Source organism: Nannobrachium achirus (genome assembly GCF_963921795.1).
Source record: "Nannobrachium achirus genome assembly, chromosome: 18".
Classification (NCBI taxonomy): Eukaryota; Metazoa; Chordata; class Actinopteri; order Myctophiformes; family Myctophidae; genus Nannobrachium; species Nannobrachium achirus.
Window position 1 is genome coordinate 43,352,537 of NC_137825.1, and position 12,591 is coordinate 43,365,127.

A 12,591-nucleotide genomic window follows, 5' to 3' on the forward strand; every position below is an offset into this window, starting at 1 on the left:
GATATTACTCCTTCAGATTTTACCCAAAATTAACACAAATCAGTACACCGCTACAGTCATATGATCAATACGGATCTGTCCCATATTAAATATTCCATCCTGATTGGCTAAGATTGGCCTCCAAACTTTGCAGGATTTCGGACAAAATGCCTCAAATCATGAACACAGTGTGCATTTGTAATGAAATTGTGCACAAACATTCGCAAAAGGCCAAGGAAGAAATTACAACTACAAAATGTTCAAATCAGCCTCATGGTGGCGCCATGAAAGGTCTAGATTGGTGAAGAACACATGCCACCCTTTTTACATTTGCACCACCAGGACGCCTGGCCTGGTGGAGACCTGTGCTCGGAAGATTTTTTGTATCGAAAATATGAAATATAAGCTCTTCTTTACCTGCGATTATGCTATGGATTACTGTTCATACGTTCCCCATTTTCAACAGTTTTTATTATATTTTGATACTGCCTGGCTTTGGCAATGTAAACATATGTTTTCTCATGAGTCATGCCAATAAAGTTACTTTGAATTGAAGTGTGTGTGTTTGTGTGTGTGTGTGTGTGTGTGTGTGTGTGTGTGTGTGTGTGTGTGTGTGTGTGTGTGTGTGTGCGTGCGTGCGTGCGTGCGTGTGTGTGTGTTTGTGTGTGTCAGGGGTGTGTGTGTGCGTGCGTGCTCGCTGTGCTGTACTGCGCCGGATGCTGATATTCCAAACGTAGGAGAGTTCGTTTGAAGGAGCGCTCGTTTTATGGTTAAATGTCACAGTTATTGTCCACGACATTACAAGCGGCGCGAAGGCCAGCGGACCTTGCGGGGGCCAGGGCCGCGCGGCCGGCGGAGCGCCGCGCGAGTTACGAAGCCGTGGTGAATGAATGCAATCGTTATATTTATGCCCAGGCCGTAAGGCCTGGGCAACCCCACGATAAACGCATTCACACCCGCCCGCGCAGTCCAAGTGACCACAGCCGAGCGCTCCAGACCTCCGCTCCAGCCAATCACAAGCCGCGCTTCAACGAACTCTCCTACGGTAGGAATACTCGCGCACCGGATACGGATACGGTGGGCGGGGCCGCGTGACGCAAGGTAGCGAGTTTGTTTTGTTTACGCATCGGTGTTCTGAGCCTGAGCTTCAAGCCTGACAGACAGACTTGTAGTTGGCTGGCTAGTGGCTAGCCTTTGTAGCTTGCCACAAAAGACGGCAGTGGGAAAATAAAGTAAGGCAACATCATATTATTTTTTTCTAACGAACGTGTGTAAGTAAATATGTTGTTTAAATGTTTGGAGATTTGGATCCCAGGCAATATTTGTGCTGTTCATCCTGATAGCAGCTGTTGAATAAGTAAGTTAGTTATACAAAATTAGCTTGCTTGCTAACATAGATAGCTGCTCGCTAACCACTGCCAAGTTACTTAATCAGACGAGTACTCTACTGTACACATTCTACCGAGTAGCCTATGTAAGAAATCTAACGTGAAAAGATCAAGTCATATAGGTGCCTAGGTGGTAGTAGTAACATGGTTATTATAGGCAGCTGATTTGAATGGAGTGGAATACTGTCAAGCCCCTCTGGCTACAGAACAAATAATAGGTTTTGCTGGGACATGAGTGATAGTCATGGGTTTGTTGTTGCTCTGCTGAGAAATCTCTGGAGTCAGTGCTGGCACGTCTGAATAGGCTTCAACACCACAAAGACTAATGCAGTAGAACCAGCTGGACCTGCCGCCACTGCTGTGATTATTTGGATGTATATCTCCATGAATGCCAAAACGTGTAGGCCTATTTGTAGCTTATCACCAGAGGCTGGCAGTGGTATAGTGTACATGGATTTTTGTGAACAGACAATTGTCTTGTGTCAGGGTAACTGACGCCTTTTAGTGCTGCCATTCAAAACCGCATTCATTCAGCAGCAGAAGGTGGTGATGTTTTATTATTAGCCGTTTTCTTGCACTCTTAACCTCCATCCTTACTTCTTATTCCATGACGAGAAGCTCCATAGGTTGTGCTTGGATGGAGCCCACTGATCACGCCACAGAAGCTGACCCCTTAAAGAGGGGGCAGGATCAGGATGGTGCAGAGGCTGGAACGGCACCATCGGCCACTGAGCTGAAGAGGAAGGGCTGCGGGAAAGGCTCGGGCCTCGCCAATTTGACCCATTGGAGGACTGCGATTTTCTTTCTCTCCCTGTTCCTCTGTCTGACCATCGTGTTTGCATTCTCCTTCATCATTCCCTGTCCTGTCAGACCGCAGTATCTCACAGCATGGAACAGGACGTTCCCCCAAGCAGGTGAGGAGGACATGGCTGAGGGAGGTCAGCAGCCATACACCCAAACACTGTATTGTTCATTGGCTGATTGTACTCTGTTCTCCGTTATAGCCACCTATGATTTCCTCGCCTTTGAAGACGCTAGCAAAGACAAAGTAATGGACATCCTGTTTGTCCGCAAGGACAGAGAAGGCGATCAGAATGTTACGTGTGCTGGCAAGGGTATGGGAATATTCTGAAACTTTCATGTAATCTGAATCCAGATGTTAACTTGTTGAGTTGCTGGTATGGGCAGTTTAAATATCTTTGATAATGTTTTAAATATCAAACCTTATCAAAGTGTTGTGAAGCAAAGAGTTATTTAATAAAGGATAGAATGTAGTGAATAGGGGGAATACTCTGTGTGAAATTCACATAGCCGTCGTGTATGTTTCAGATGTGCCCTCGCCATGCCTGTTTGTGACAGCGGTGTCGGGGACAGATGGAGAGACTGTGTGGGAGCTTCCGTTGGCGCCTGAGTTCCACTGGGCCCAGTGTGGTCTAGACGCAGAGACAGATAGGGGCTGGCACTGCCTCCTGTCGCACTCTGATCAGCTCACAGCCATCGACAAACACACCGGTAAGTGACACATTCGGCTGCCTGTGTCTGTTGATAATACTGTGTAAACCACTGGTTCTCAGTCGGTTTTACACTAAGAACCTGATTTCGGATTGTCCATTATCCTGTCAAAAACATCTAATTTAGGAACAAGCGTTGAACTTGACACTAAGGATTGCCCATCTGCCCCTGGCAGGTAAATAACATGTTCGGGCAGGTGGAATTTGCTTTCAGGTTGTATTTGTATTTTAGGATGATTTGAATCCTTCATCACCCACTGACTCAGTTCCACTGGGGGGGGCGCGCATCTGCTTTACTTGACTGTATGATGGAAGCATTGGAAGGCGACAGTTTGGCTTGAGGGAGTTATGTGCAGAGTTTACCTACCATAGCTGCCTATTTTCCTTTGACATTGCCAACCATTGCCGCCTAGTCATTATTTGCTATTGTTTTACCTGATGCCTTTAACTTTATTGTCGCATCAAAAGTTTACAGAAAGGGCCAGGCCATTCTTTCTCTGACAACCTCCCAACATTTTGCAGTTTTAAGGAAAAGAGAGTGATTGTAAAGAACAGAGTAAGAAAGACAAAAGGTAATGAAGTCAGATAACGAGAAGGCAAAGTGTCAAATATCGATATACAATGTCAAACTAAGGTACATGGGTGAAATGGCAATAAAATTAGGCAGACATGCTTCTGGCAAGTAGAGAAACATTTGCAGCAGATATAAATAGCAACAGTTATTGAATCACTATCTCTTGTGCAGGTGAGACATCACATTTCAATTCAAAATAAAAAGCAATTTACTTATATCCTGTAATTATGGTTGCAGCCACATATCCTCTCAAAGTGTGCTTGAGCAAGACACCGAACTCCTTAGTTAAGTCACCGTGGATAACAGTGTTAGGTACGTGCCTTGAATGTAATGTAAAGTATGAACTGAATGTTCTCTCTGTTTTGTATAGGTATTGTCAGGTGGCAACAGCCTCATCCTCCAGGACTGAGCAGCACTCCTGTTCCGCCTGTTCTCAGTATCGCTGACCTGGATGGAGATGGTGTCAGGGATATAGCTCTGGTGGCCCCTGGAGCCTTGAAGGTTACAGTAACACCAATCATTTCACCCATTAGACAGGGTTCCCACGGTCATGAAATTCCTGGAAATATTTTGATATTAGAAAAATATTTTTCCAGTACTAGAAAAGTTTTGGAATTGATCAATGGTCCTGGAAGGTCCTGGAAAAAATAACTATGCATTGTCTTTGGTTATTGATTTTGTTAATACTTTTGTTAATACTTTTTGTTAATGACAAATTAAACAAATTGTCAAATATTAGAGGCAGAAATTGTAAAAATAGCCGATCTACATGCTCGTTGCGAGGCGTTGTGAGCATGTAGATCGGCTATTTTCACAATAAAACCATGTTATACAAAATTCCTCAACTCTCTTCAAATATGATTATTTCGGGGGGTCACAGCCTGAAAAGGTTGAGAACCACTGGCATACACTACCTGTCTTTGGGCATTGCACATAGAAGTAGAGGGAGATGTCAGACTGTTAACAATACAGTAAGAGCCACCTGTAATATGCATATGTTTTGTTTGAACCCATAGTAATATTGTGTATTGTTGCGACCGAAGGTGAAACGGCACATGCTGGATTCTGTCTGTCTGTCTGTGTACACTTTTTTACAGTCTTATGGGTTTGTCGCTCTGACATCACTGGGGAACCACTCAGGTCACAACAGGTTTGCAGACATCGCTGTGATGTTTTTTGATGTCAGGGGAACCACACTACCACAGAATCCCTTTTATGCCCATATATGGAATACCCTGATGTCATCAATATTAAGCCCATATCTACCAGGACTTCATATGGGAATGCCCTTATATGGAGGCCACATCGGCCACATACCACACTAAAAGAATCCATACTGTATATGGCCAAGACAGCCCATATGACTGTGTGGCTGGTTCTACAGACAGGGATCTCCATGACCATGTATTGCTATTGAGATTTTAACTATTCAGGTATGAGATTTTTTTCTATTATTGTGCAGTCCCTCCAGTAGCAATGCATTGTTGAATTTTGATTCTTCCACTTAATGTTCTTTTCACTTACTTATTTATTTAGTTTTGTTTCAGTGTAATGTTTTGTTTTCTTAGTTTTGAATTATCATCCAATCTCTGGGAGATGCAAAGCATTGAGGACACTGGACGGTGTCTTGAGTATCAAACAACAGAAAAGAATCCATTCGGTATTAACTGTCTCCTGTCGTGCTTGCAGACACAGCTGGTGATCATCTCGGGGAAGACAGGGACCCAGGTTGGAACTGAAGTGCTTCTGGATTCAGCAGAGACAGACAGACATATTCTGCACTCCACTGCCAAGGGTTCTCACTATGTACTGTTTCAAAGAGGTTAGTGTGACCTGCCAATGTATTGACGTTTTCCCAGGAAACAAATGAACATCCTAGCAATTACATTATATATGCTTTGATTTTGATTTAGTGTTGATTTGGGGGTCATGTATATTGTTTTGAATTAAACTGATTTCAGTCCCCATTTAGAGCAATTGTGTATTCATGTTTGTGTGCACTTGATGGCAGTATTGAGTTGTCCTGTATTTGCTCTCAGATACTGGCTTGTATGGCCTGGCCCTTTGGAGGATTGCTGCCAAGGCTAAAGCAGGCATAGAGGCGGGCCTCAAAAAGGACCAACGCTGGGAAAGCAAAGCCAGTAACACCACTGGCCTTGTACCGGTCTTTGAGTAAGAGCCAAAGTCACAAACCTCCATTAACCATAGATTGTTTGATTGCAAGTATGCAATGTCTTTAGCCAGAGGCTTGTGTTGTTGTCGTTGTTGTTGTTTTAGAATCAAGAACCAAGACTCAAGATTCAAGAAGGTTTTATATGTGACTCACTTATACAGGTACAAGTAGCGAAATGTTTGTTCGGCATGTCCGCAAGACTGTGCAAAAGAAAAGCAGCCGCATGAAATACAAAAAGATAATACTGAGTTTTCAAGATAAAAAATGCACACAGCCCAGTGGTTTATAGAATTAGTGATAAGATATGCAGAAAGGCATTATACATCTATATATTCATATAGAAAGCATGTGCACACCTTTACATTCGCTCCATCTTATCCGTACATGCATTCGGGTGTATGTTTACAGTCCGTTTCTTGCATTGTGTAGTAAGGCAGTGCATGTGCCACTTTATTATGCCAGTGGTTCTCAAACATTTTCGTGTCAAGAGCCTGTAGATCAGCTATTTTCGTGTAGCCGAAGTATAAAATAGGGTTAAAGTAGTTAAACTGATGTTGTGTGCTTGTAGATCGGCTGTTTTCACTAGTTTAAATCATTTTTAAAATGATAAATGCAAAACGAACGGTTTTGGACATACAAGATTTTCACCCGACAACGAACTGTCGCTGGAGTAGCGGGAACGCCATCGTCGCCCCCTGCAATGTTGTGGCCCTCGGCTTGGTACCCTAGACATGATTCGGCCCTTGGGGAAAACTAATTGGGGAACCCTGGCCCAACGTCTTCGAATGCTATGACATTGAAACATAACGTGACTCTCTCTCTCTTTGTCAGGTCTCGCTCAATGAGACATGTGCTGATGATGGGGAAGAATCCATCTGACCTGCTGCTGGTGACTGCAGAGGAAGTGGTACTGATGGATGGAAGCAGTTTGCAGCCGCTGTGGAGGATGAATGGCAGCGCAGTGCTGAGGTACCATAGTGGATTCCTTCTTTAAAACATCGTGATGGTTTTAATCAAACACATAAGACATTACCCAGTATTAGAGATAGGGCTGTCACGATTACTTCATTTTACGTGACAATTAATTGTCACTCAAATAATTGCGATTGTGTTTTTGTCATTGACACTTACATTTCTGATTGGCTTTTAGGCTTTGAAGTTGCACATGGTAGATATGACACATAACCTAAATATACAAAGAAATGACTGACATATTTGACAACTTTATACTTAAAAAAGAACATTGATAGTGGAAATAGCCGATCTACAAGCTGACAACGCGTCGCGTTGTGAGCTAGTAGATCTGCTATTTCCACTATTTTTTTTATATGAACATTTTTCAACATGGAAACGATTATGACGATTAGGAAAAATAATCACGATTATGTCAAATAACTGCGATTAGACAATTATGTAATAATTGTGACAGCCCTAATTAGAGATTAAGGTTAATAAATAAGCTATTTTCTCATTTATTCAGGGAGCCCTCCTTTGGTCACTTCAACAAAGATGGGATTCTTGATATAGTGATTGAGGAGGACATCGGAAATGGCACAAAGAGGGTACGTTGGGATTAAAGAGGCCAGACCTGCCTGCTGCTGTGTGATAACACAGTTAGTTAAATGTATTTTACGGTAGGCAGTACGTGTGTGTGAATATGAACTTCAACAAGCACCTTATCTGCCCATTGCGTGTCTTTAATTAGTTGGCGATTCTGGACGGGGCGTCAGGTGGTGTGCTGTGGGAAGTCAAGCTGATGGCCAGTGCCAACTCCCCTCGACCAGCCTCTGTCAACACCATCAACTCCTTCTCCGTCTTCATGTTCTGGGGCATGATGCCATCCGAGACCAACACCTCTGTGAGTGTCGGGCCAGAGTCTGTTATGGCACTGGTTCTCAAACTTTTTAATGTAAAGGACCCCTAAATTAATGTGGTGTATTTGGTCGTGGACCCCCATCTGAAAATATTGCCAAGGTCCCCTATACAAGATTTATGGTGTTAACATTTTCAAAGAATGTCCTGATGTTTTGAAACTATCATAAGAGTATATAGGTATATATTGGGCCCTTTTGAGCACATCAGTATTAGACCATGGACCACTATAAGTAAGACAGTGTACAAACGGAACCAAATAGACCTTTAAGGGTCCATTTCGTTCAATTTGTACACTCAGAGGTACTCAGGTGGTGTGGGTCAGGACAAATACACCAGTGTGTATTGGCTGGCTGATGACGTAGCTACCCTGATTCGTTGGAACTGACCTATTTTTAAATGCATGTTCTCCAGCTACCATTGACCGAGGACCGTCGATCCTACATGCTGCATCCACATTATTCAAAGGTCCTTCTAGAGTCAACCAATATCATGGACCACATCGTTGCATTTAAAGGTGAGTTTGATTACTGTTTGTTTGTTTTGATCTTCATTATCATTATCATTGTGGGCTCGCCTGAAAGGCGAGAACACCATGTTATCTTCGTTATTTCTAGAGTGAGTTCCGTCACGTGAGTTCCGTCCCTTAGCCAATGAGGTGCAATTGAGGTGTGGAAAATCTGGGAGTGGTGTTAGCTGGAGCTTTGGTAGAGCTTCACATGACAGTTTAGCACGCTGTAGAATAGTCACGAGCGAGCCCACACTGTTTCGGAGGAACAGTATCTATAGTTATTATTAATATTGATAGATGGCACACACATGCAATGTTTGTGGTCAATCAGTCGGATGGCACCCGAGTTATGCACACACACACACACACACACACACACACACACACACACACACACACACACACACACACACACACACACTCACACTCACACTCACACTCACACTCACACTCACACACACACACACACACACACACACACACACAACAAAGTATAAAACGGTCCGTAGATGTAGATAGATATCTTTATTATCCCAAGGGGGAAAATCAGTTGCCCAGAGGCAGCACAGTAGTATAAGGTTATTTACAAAGTTACAGAGAAGTAAGAAAAAATAAATAAAATAAAGATAAAGATAAATAAAAAAACAAGAACAGAGTACAGTAAAGAGCAAGATGTATAGATGCATTATACTGTACTGTACACATATCATCATAGTCATGCATAGTCTACACTACTGTGGCGAATACCTTGCATGACTGTGTGCTGTCACTGCTGTGTGAGTACGGTATGTATAAAGTACAATATTTAAAGGGGAAGACCACCCATTTTCAATATTGAACTATGTCATTAATATACCTTAGAGGAGTTGTGTGGAAATTAAAAAAAAGTTCCCCCTCTTCTGTGTTGCCTAGAACTGGAGGATTGATTTGGGGGTTTGTATTGCAAATTACAACTTGATGACATCACACATTGTACTTTACAATACAAACCTCAAAATCAATCCTCCAGTTCTAGGCAACACAGAAGAGGGGGAACTTTGTTTTAATTTCCACACAACTCCTCTAAGGTATATTAATTACATAGTTCAATATTGAAAATGGGTGGTCTTCCCCTTTAATGTCCTCATCTCAGCCACATTGTTGGAGCGTGGGCGCCATGCCTGCTACATCCTGCTGACGGGTCCACAGGCTGGGGGAGCCGAGGGCACCGTGGTCCTCAGCAAGAGGAAGCTGAAGCAGGACATCCCCAACAGCAGGGTCCTGCGCATCGGCACCGGGAGCAGCTCGGAGAGCAACGACGAAATTAAAGAGGTCTTCAACAGACTCCGCTTCAGTGATGACTGACAGCGCCACCGTTTACATATACCACACATCCGTTCATGTCACAGTAGCTATCTGTAGTGTGGCTACATTTTACAATGAACAAAAAAAAAAGAAAACACTGAGTACATGACTGCCTTACAACTGCTGTCAAACAAACCAATTCCTTTGTTGTTTCAACCAAACAAATCCCTTTGTTGTTTAGCTTGCTCAAGTTGACTACAAAATAGAATACGATTTTGGGGGCGCCCGGTGGATCACAGAGTAAGAGTGCACACCACCTAAATAAGGCCATACTCCTTCCCGCAGCTGGCCCTGGTTCAAATCCGACCCGAACTGTGGGAACTTTTCTGCATGTCATCCCCGCTCCCTCTCCCACCTTTCCTGCCCATCTCACTGTCCAAAATAGAGAAGACATGCAAAATAATATTAAAGAAATTAGAATAGGGTTTACCAGGCATTAGTGCTTTCATAGCATGCTGAATGTAGACATGCTGTTTTAAGGTCAACATTATGTCTGCTCCGCTAGACCACCCTGCTCTGGTGTCAGCGCTCAGACTGCCTTCAGACAATCCAGCTACACCGACTGCTGATCTTGTACATCAATCATTGAGATGACTTGACTTGCTTTATCGTTTCCTTGCACTTTTGAGCGTGAATGCTCTGTTGGCAACAAGCGTCTCTGAGAACTTGAATAATATGAATATATGGATCTATGCAACTGATAGTTGCACTATGCTTTAATTTAGAACGGGTACACATTATTGTGTATCATTATTTTATGCTTTAACTATTGAAAAATAGCAGATCTACAAGCTCGCAGCGTGGCACTCTTGAAAAATCGTGAAAATTTGAATTTTGACCCGATTCTATAAGTGTCTTTTGAATCCTTCTAAGATTCTTTTGAATCCTTCTAAGATTCTTTTGAAAAACCTATGTTTCTTTGTCAGCAATCTGGCCAGCCATCGTCAAAGAAAAGGTCCCTTTCACTTAACTGGAGCTCAGTTAGTCTGTTCTTGAGAGACTACTATGTCAATGGTTCTCAAACCTTTTCATGTGAAGGACCCCCAAAATGATATGTATTTGGCCACAGACCCCCATCTCAAAATATTTAGTTCCAGGGACTCCCCCCAGAAGCAAAATTAGAGTTAGAAACGTTCGCTTTAAAAATACATATATTAAAAGATTTTCACACATTTTCAAGACTTTTTCAAAAATAGCAGATCTACAAGCTCGCTGCGAGCTTGTATATCTGCTATTTTTCACTGGTTAAAGCATTCAATAATTCTAGGCAGTCAAATCATGCCAGCACACAATGTCACTGTCTATGTGCGTTTTAAGTTACAACACCCTTGATGCATAAATGAGGGCTATAGTTTTATTTTGAGTGGATGACCTGGGACTTTATAGACCTAAGGAAATTAGATGGTAGTAAATAATAACTGGTTGTTGGTATATGGTACCAGAGGTTCATCGGTGTTTCTACAACTGAGTTGAAGCATGTATTTTTTTTAATTATTTTTTTATGGATTTTACATTCAGAGAAATGGTAGCCTTATACTGTTGAGGGTACTGTAGACTAGAGCAGTGGTCCTCAACCTTTTCAGGCCGCGACCCCCAAATAATGACATTTTAACTGGGGACCCCCCATCTGACGAGCACTAAGAGTTGAGGCATTCAATTCTGACATGGTTCTATTGTGATAATAGCCGATCTACATACTCACAACGCCTCTAATATTTGACAATTTGGCCAATGTTTAATTTGTCATTTTAGAGGTATTAAAAAGTCCACTCCTTACAGTAAATTGTCACTTTAGAAATGTGCAGATACCTTCTATACACAATGTTGCATATTTAAGTTAATCATCTGGGGACCCCTGGAAATAATTTGGGGACCCCTCTGGGGGTCCTGACCCACAGTTTGAGAACCACTGGACTAGATAGAGGACATAAGGTACTTCCTTAATCCAAGATGCTGTAACTATAATTAAGTATTTTGATGCACACTGTCAGCACTGTTTAGGTTATACCTAAACAGCTCCTGCTAAAGGTTGGTCTGTTTTCTTACCCTTGAACATGCTTTAAAGTTTTTGTGGGGTATATTTTAATATATATTTTGCCATATATTTTAATATATTGAACCTGTGGAACAGGCTCACGCTGTAGCGGTCTTCCCTCGGTTTTGACTAGATTTCTGTTTTCATTTTGGCAATAAATGATAATGTTAAATTAAGACCGATTCATTCATTGAACCTTTTATCATGGGAGCGAATGTTTGTGAGTAATACTGTATGGGCTGACGGAGGCAGTCACAAGGACTTTAGATTGAGCTATTATGATTGTTGTGTAGCGGCAAATCATCCGAGCTTGTATGATAATAACCCTCTTTTACACCTGTAAACTTGTGATGTGACAAAAAAACCTGAACTAGTTGAAGTTGGACGAAGTTGATAGTGGTGGACAAAGTACTCAACCCTAGTACTTGAGTCAAAGAATAGATACTTCTAATAGTTTAGAACACTTGCAGCATGTATGCACCGCCAGTCAGCCACAAGGTGTCACTGTAGCACAAGTTCAGGCAGAACCATAATGGCCATCATGTTAAAGGAGTAGTTCACCCCCAAAATGACTTTTTTACTATTGAATACTCAAGCCATGGAGACTTGAGTTCAATAATATTTTTCGTGTTTTGAGACAATAATATAAGACAATAATAGTTTTTTTTTCGTCTTTGGAATGCAAGAAATACAAAAGAAAAATATATGATTGAATGAAACAATGACAAGTCTCAATGGCGTGAGTAATCAGAAAAAAGATTACTCTGAAGAGGGTATGTTAGGCAGAAACATGTAGGCTTGGTTTTAATTTGTTCACTGATGAAGTAGACTCTTTTTCTGAAGAGTTCCTATTCCTCGAAGACCACATACACTAACACTTTATTTGCATACAAGGACATAAATATTTTAGGTACGGCAAAGTAACATCCACAAAACCAAGGCATATGTCCTCAGTCATGATACAAGTATTGCGTGTCACCCAGCACTCCATGGGCACAAGGAGCAGCGCGTCCACCATACATACATGGTGGCTGCCAATCATAACAGAGACAGCACAGCGTACTGTCAGCCCTCCTGTCTCATTTCTGGGCGTCCCAAGTTTCCTCCAACGACCAGTCCGCGGGCAAGTCCCAGGCTGGACCATTGACCCTGTCCATGTCTCTCTGGGTTGTCAGGAAGCTGCTGTCTTTTGCCACATCTCACA

General features: G+C 42.3%; 1 protein-coding gene across 2 annotated transcripts; it reads left to right on the top strand.

Moving 5' to 3' along the window:
* The first annotated feature begins 1,117 nt into the window (after positions 1-1,117).
* fam234a (family with sequence similarity 234 member A) lies at positions 1,118-11,715 on the top strand. Of its 2 annotated transcripts, none has more exons than XM_080747739.1 (12): positions 1,118-1,211; positions 1,986-2,281; positions 2,372-2,482; positions 2,697-2,879; positions 3,823-3,953; positions 5,142-5,274; positions 5,492-5,624; positions 6,457-6,594; positions 7,106-7,187; positions 7,331-7,483; positions 7,912-8,014; positions 9,141-11,714. In XM_080747739.1, the coding sequence occupies exons 2-12, from the start codon at positions 2,005-2,007 to the stop codon at positions 9,350-9,352; spliced, it is 1,656 nt and encodes a 551-aa protein (XP_080603865.1). In that variant the 5' UTR covers positions 1,118-1,211; positions 1,986-2,004; the 3' UTR covers positions 9,353-11,714. The 2 variants fall into 2 exon arrangements, with proteins under 2 accessions (XP_080603865.1, XP_080603866.1); XM_080747740.1 differs by having other exon boundaries at positions 1,126-1,211; positions 1,983-2,281; positions 9,141-11,715.
* Positions 11,716-12,591: the final 876 nt, after the last annotated feature.

Coding starts and splice junctions, on each gene's coding strand:
- fam234a (XM_080747739.1), top strand. CDS start 2,005: ATGGAGCCCACTGATCACGCCACAGAAGCTGACCCCTTAAAGAGGGGG. Junction 7,188..7,330: donor TCGGAAATGGCACAAAGAGG/GTACGTTGGGAT, acceptor GTCTTTAATTAG/TTGGCGATTCTGGACGGGGC. Junction 8,015..9,140: donor CCACATCGTTGCATTTAAAG/GTGAGTTTGATT, acceptor TCCTCATCTCAG/CCACATTGTTGGAGCGTGGG.